The sequence below is a fragment of the Alosa sapidissima genome, chromosome 23 (genome assembly GCF_018492685.1).
Source record: "Alosa sapidissima isolate fAloSap1 chromosome 23, fAloSap1.pri, whole genome shotgun sequence".
In the NCBI taxonomy this organism is placed as follows: domain Eukaryota; kingdom Metazoa; phylum Chordata; class Actinopteri; order Clupeiformes; family Clupeidae; genus Alosa; species Alosa sapidissima.
In genome coordinates, this window is record NC_055979.1 from 18,260,578 (window position 1) to 18,268,077 (window position 7,500).

The following is a 7,500-nucleotide window of genomic DNA, read 5'->3' on the forward strand; positions in this document are numbered from 1 at the left end:
ATTCACATACACATACAGAACATCTCCCTCCCTCCCCTTCTCTCTCTCTCTCTCTCTTACACACACACACTCACTCAAGCACAGACACACACTCACTCACTCTCTCTCACACACACACACAAACACACAGGCTGGCTGCTGTGAGTGGGCACAGGGCAGGGTGCTGCCTGCGGCATGGTGGAGGGTTTGACACGCGTCTGGTGCCCAGGTGCCAGTTGTTTGAGCTCACCCAGCTGGCATCAGAGGGCAACCCTCGGAGGGCACCGACGAGGAGCAGACATGTCTCCAGCTCATTTATATCCTGTCTGTCTCTCTCTCTCTCTCTCTCTCTCTCTCTCTCTCTCTCTCTCTCACACACACACACACACACAGACACACACACACAAACACAGACGCACAAACATAAAAATGCAAACAAACATGCAATAATGCACATTCACACACAGATAGATGGACACAGGGAAACGTTCTAATAAAAATAGTATTAGCATTCTGCAGCTCTCTTTCTCCCACTCACACACACAGACCTTGGACTAAAACACGTCTGTACACACACACACACTCACCTTGGACTAAAACACGTCTGTACACACACACACACACACACACACACACACACACACACACACACACACACACACACACACACACACACACACCTTGGACTAAAACACGTCTGTACACACACACACACACACACCTTGGACTAAAACACGTCTGTACACACACGCACACACACGCACACACACGCACACACACACGCACACACACGCACACACACGCACACACACGCACACACACACCCACAGAGACCTTGGATTAAAACCCGTCTGTACTTGTTTGCATTGGTGCAGCACTGGTGCTGCATATAACAGAAAGCTCATCAGGGATGAAGCCCATTCACAAACTCATCTGTCTGCAAGACGGCCTGAGCACAACAAACATTACAAGGACGGGGCAGATTTCAATCTGACTGGTATCACTTGGTCAGCGGAAAACAGTGGTGAACATGGGCACAGCATCAAGACATGGCAACCACAAGACATACCAACAAGACACACCAACAAAAAGACAGTACCAACAAAAAGACATACCAATACCAACAACAAGACATACCAACAACAAGACATACCAAAAATAGGTAGGTATTGTAGGTATATATAGGTAGGTGTTGTTGGTATATATAGTATATATATACTTATATACTACATATACCAACAACAAGACATACCAAAAATAAGACCTACTACCAACAAAAATATATACCAACAAAGACATACCAACAAGACATACCAACAACAAGACATATCAACAAGACGACATACCAACAACAAGACATACCAACAACAAGACATACCAACAACAAGACATTCCAACAACAAGACATAACTCTTGAATTTCCCCTGGGGATCAATAAAGTATCTATCTATCTATCTATCTATCTATGTATCTATCTATCTATCTATCTATCTATCTATCTAACAACAACAAGACATACCAACAACAAGACATAACAACAAGACCTGCTAACATTTCAGTGCATTTCCAACTGAAGATCTATATAATATCAGACTGCAGATCAATATACTATCAGACTGAAGATCTATATAATATCAGACTGAAGAACTATACACTATCAGATTGAAGATCTATATAATATCAGACTGAAGAACTACTATCAGACTGAATATCTATATAACATCAGACTGCAGATCTATATACTATCAGACTGCAGATCTGAGTAAGAGGTGGGTGCCATCTATGACTGGACTTATAGCCTTGACTTGTTGTGCCATCCCATAATTACCCTGAGAGCAGACTGGTTATAAATCACATAGCCATTACACACAATTACTTCACTGGGAGACATGCCAAGACGGTATCAGAGAAAGCAATTACAGCCAACATAGTCTAACGCCTATCATGTTGGATGGCTAATCTTTGCAAACACATACACACAGACAACACTCACAGACATAAAAACACACTTGCACAAACATACGCTCTCTCTCACACACAGACACACACACACACACACACACACACACACACACACACACACACACACACACACACCTTCATTTTAATAGAGCGGAATAACTGTGTTCAAATCATCCTCCCTTTTCAGCATGAAAACAGGAACAAAGATGAGTGTGTGTGGTAACTGAGGTAAACAGAGGGATGAGTGCAGCGATCACAGAGGGAGAGACGAGGGAGGGTGTCGGGGTGCGGAGGGGTGTGTGGGGGATATAATCAGATTATTAAGATTATAGATTAAATGTTCAGACACCGCAACAGGAGAGATTTGCCCTACAGATACCATATCTGAATCATACAGTATGTGTTTGTGTGTGTCAGATGCCCTGGAAGGAAAAAATGCCTGTCCCCAAGGATAAGCAATGTAAGATAACTGACACTGTTAAATATCTGAAATCATTCATCTACAGGAGTCGTACAACACACACACACACACACACACACACACACACACACACACACACACACACACACATCCTGGGGATCTCTGTAAACACTCTCTGTCTTGCCACAAGCTCTTGGACTGAGCTTCAATGCATGACTCATCATCCCAGTGAAAATAAACAGGCCCTCCTGACACAGATGGAATAACATTTGCCTCCGAACACAAGTACATTTAAATCAAATAACTTTTGCGTAAGTAATGATACCTCACATATGAAGTTTCTGGGAACTTCATGCAATGTATTGGGGATATGTTAATTCACTTGACTGACTGATTATCCCAAACTTATTATTATAAATGTGACACCACACTGTTTGGCAATTTTGTGTCTAAGACTGAAACTTTTTCCTAATTGACCAGTATTGAGGCAGTTACAGTACTTGTAGCTCTACTGTAATCTCTCCCCTCATGAAGACACAACCCAGATCCTCCAACAGTCATCTTCATATCCATTTTGTGCACTGTTACAGTTTTCCCCCACTGAAAAATTCCAGTTTGGCTTTTGTTGATATCACAGCACTGCCGAATGTGCTCATGAAAAAAAACAACAACAAAAAAAAAACATGTGTGCGTGATCTCGGGAACAAAGTTGGCAGTCAGGCCTCTGTTCTGTGACAGTTCTTTTGGATCTTCGCTCTGCCTTTGGTACTGTCGACCATGACATCCTCATCACCAGAGGACAGATATGTTAGTCTCTCTCTGCCACAGTCCTTTATTAATCACATTCTCTTGCCTGACAATTCTACGCACCCATTGGGAATTGTTCCTCTGCCAAGACTGACATAACTGTTGGAGTACATCAAGGCTCTATTTTGGAGTGTGTGTTTATTCAGTCTGTATGTGTCTCCTCTTGGGAAAACAATACCAGAGGACCGGATTGATTTGCACTGTGGTCTTTTAACATTCCCTTTGATTACATGTGTGCAGGAATGTTAATGAACATTGTATCACAGCACTTACATAAAATGGCCTAAAGAAACGCCATCTTGAAAAGATGTTTTAAATGTTTTGATTTCACTTCAAAAGATTATATTCAGACAAAAAACTGACTATAAAAACCTTCACGGACATACATTACATTAAATTAAACTGTTATTTACACACGTACTCACTTACTCACTCAGTCACTCAGTCACTCACTCAATCACTCAGACACACACTCACATTATATTAAGACTATACTTAAGTACCGATATGATAAAACAGCTACCTGAATATCATCCACACACACTGCTTTATTCTACCCAAAACACCCACTTTATCAGGATATTTGATCATCCATGCACACCCCTACTTTAGACTACCCAAAACAACCCCCCCAAAAGCCCCTCTCTCTGTCTAACCATTACTCATATGCCGCTTCTTCAACAGCTCAACTACTGACCGCCAGAACTGAGCATAAAGTTTACTGGTTAGTCTCAAAAGTCCAGAGTGTTTTCAAAAACTGCCCTTCCTTGACATCTGTTGCTCCTGTTTGTGTGTCCTGGTGAATGAGGCGGGCAGTAGACTGACCTCTCGGCGGGGCTGTCGGGGTCGATGTATGCGATGAGCGGTGGTGAGGTCAGGGTTTCCGTGGCGAAGACTCCGCCCTGCAGCTGGATTCCGAAGCCCATGATTGAGTCGCTGACAAGCGTGACCTCCGTGGTCTCGGTGTGGACCACCTGTCCAGCCAGACCCAGGGTGGACGAAGCCAAGGACACTACAGAGAGCCAAGGGACAGAGGACAGACTGTAGAGTCAGTATACTGGGATAGACAACAACAGGACAGAAGACAGTACACAGGTGTGCTTCTGGCCCTGTGTGTGTGTGTGTGGTACACCTACTGTACCTGCACCTCTACCTCTACATTCAGTCTGAACTTTCTAAACACACCCTCCAAACCTCCAGACCTGATTTTCTTTCAACCCCCATGCACCAACCACAGCTACCGCAGAGCCAGACCATAACTAACGGATGTGTTCTGGAACTGGCAGCTCCCATCCAGGGCGAGTGATGAAACCGACTTCAGGCTGAAAAGACGAAGTCTTGCCCCAGTCACTAACCGACAGGAAACGGAGTCACTTTTAATATTTATTAGGGGTCCGAGCAGCGTAGCTGCAGGACCCCTATTGTTTCTGTACCGTTCATTTTTGGCCAAAATTCTGTAAAAGTCATACTGCTGCCTAAACCGTAACTCCAAAACTCTTCAAATTTTCAGGTATGGTTACCAGTACCCCCCTCTGCCCATAACCCAAAATTTGGGGTACTGCACCCAAAGGTGGCGCTGTTGGAAAAAAAAGTTAATTATGCTAATTTCTCCTTACCAGATTGACCTAGACTCAAAATTCTTTCATAATATTAATCTCTAAACTCGGATGCATCTTTTTGGCCCTGGTCTTATGGTCTAAAAATGTTTATTTTTGACACAATTTCATGGAAAAGCCAAACATTATAAAAAGTTTCACACTCTTCAAAAATAATCAAATCTTCACCAAAATTCTCACAGACAATGTTTAGACCAAGCCTCACAAAAGTTATGGATCAGAATTTTGATATTTTGTTCCATTTCAGAGATATAGGCTAATAAAGTTAGACCACTTAGGCCATTTTTCCTAGATCACCTATATTCCTATAAACCGTAAGTCCTAGAAACTAAACATTTTCAAGTATTGTTACCAGTACCCCCCACTACCCATAACCCAAAATTTGGGGTACTGCACCCAAAGGTGGCGCTCTTGTCAAAAATGCTTATTTCTCCTTACCAGATTGACCTAGACTCAAAATTCTTTCATGATATTAATCTCTACATTCAGATTCATCTTTTTCACCCTGGTCTTAAGCTCTAAAAATGTTTACTTTTGCCACAATTTCAGAGAAAAGCCAAACATCATAAAAAGTTTCACATACTTCAAAAATTATCAAATCTTCACCAAAATTCTCACAGACAATGTTTAGACAAAGCCTCACAAAAGTTATCAAAATAATTTGGATATGTCTTTCCATTTCAGAGATATAGACCAATAAAGTTCGACCACTCAGCCCATTTCTCCTATATCACCTATATTCCTATATGAGTAATTTTTTTTCCTTGGTGAACAACCATACAACCATCATTATGTGGATACCATTAACAGTGCACATTTTCAGATCTGTACTCTTTTTTATAAAGCCCTTAATTCTATTGTCAAATGTATGCTAGGAATTTTCTTGATGTTGTGTGTTTGCCAACACACCTTTTCACCATGTGAATGTGACTGCCAAATATGTAGGATTGTCAGTGGCTCAGTGGGATAATGCCTAGTGCTGATGTTTGTTAGGTTGAGAGTTCGAATCCCTGGTAGTGCTTTAGGCTCTAGCTCGAATACTATTGGTTATTGAAGATTCACACCATTGAACAGCACCTGAATGAAATCAGGCAATCAACATACACAGTCATTAGTTGCCAAGAATCAGAATGCCGAGACACTCTGACATTTAGGGGAACTTCTTTGTTCACTATTTTTCCTTCATCATTAAGTCTATCATATTTATATTTCATCCATTAGTGTTCTTCTCTACAAATGTCTAATTGCCCCAGAATTTCAAAAAGATTTCAGGTGTACTCTTTTAGGAAAGCCCTTCATTTTATTGTCAAATGTATGCTTGGAGTTTTTCTTGTGTGTTTACCAACACACATTTTCACATGTGAATGTGACTGCCCAATGTGTATGATTGTTAGTGGCTCAGTGGGATAATGCCTTGTACTGGTGTTTCTTAGGTTGAGTGTTCGAATCCCCATTAGAACTTCAGGATCAAGCTGCACATGCTATTGGTTATTGAAGATTCACACCATTGAACAGCACCTGAATGACATCAGCCAATCAACATTCACACTCATCAGTTGTCAAGAATCACAATGCCGAGACACTCTATGACATTCAGGGGAACTTCTTTGTTTACTATTTTTCCTTCATCATAAAGTCTATCATATTTATATTTCATCCATTAGTATTCTTCTCTACAAATGTCTTATTGCCCCAGAATTTCAAAACGTTTTCAGGTGTACTCTTTTAGGAAAGCCCTTCATTTTATTGTCAAATGTATGCTTGGAGTTTTTCTTGTTGTGTGTTTACCAATACACATTTTCACCATGTGAATGTGACTGGCCAACATGTAGGATTGACAGTGGCTCAGTGAGATAATGCCTTGTACCGGTGATCCTTAGGTTGAGAGTTCAAATCCCACTTGAAGCATTAGTGTTAGAATACTGTTGGGTTGTGGATGTTAGCATACTACAATAGAATGCTGTTGGGTTGTGGAGGTTAACACACTATTACATTACAGCTACTTGTCAATATGGACTTGTAGTGTAACTGTATAATTATAGGCTGTTTTTCTTATTGACTCCGACACAGCTGTAGCCTATAATTATTTGTTATTCTTATAATATTTGTCATTTCTTATACATATTTAGTCGGCAAGTGTGTTGTTCCACTTGACAGAACAACTCTGTATCGGTTAAGGATGTCACGCATGAAACAATGCTGCAGAAACACGAAAATATGACTTTGAGTTTAGTAGGCTATAATTTTCAGTTCCTGTTTATCTATTGCACGATGGGTAATAATTTAAAGGAATCGTGTTGCAGTCTTGTAAATAGTGACCCTGCAAGATCCCTAGTCATTGCAAAATCATAGTCTGTGACTTAAAACTCTACTACTTGTCTTTAGATGTGTGAGGGTCTGAGACTGTAGTCTTTCAAAAATCTTTTCCAAATCTTTGCAAATCTTTCCAAAGTCTGTCAGTGTAAGGAGGGCTTGTGGTGAAAGTGCTGTGGAGAAATTGCAGGATCTAACCTAACCACACCCAGTTTACCTGCTGGGAAACCCTGTAGCTCCGGAGCAGGGGCTCAGACCAGGATAAATTGTTTGCTCGCCCTCAGTTCACTCTTTTGTTCATCTCAACCCAGCACTCCAGTGTGTCCTGCTTTGTGTGCGTCTTTGAGTTAACGTAAGTCATCACTTTAATGCCCCTCACTATGACTTTTGTGATGTTTATCA

General features: G+C 41.2%; 1 protein-coding gene across 1 annotated transcript in view; it reads right to left on the minus strand.

Annotated features, from left to right (window-relative positions):
* grip1 (glutamate receptor interacting protein 1) overlaps window positions 1-7,500 on the minus strand; it is a 211,007-nt gene that overhangs the window by 53,187 nt on the left and 150,320 nt on the right. The window contains 1 exon segment of the mRNA XM_042080983.1: window positions 3,995-4,181. Coding sequence (XP_041936917.1) covers window positions 3,995-4,181 — 187 coding nt within the window.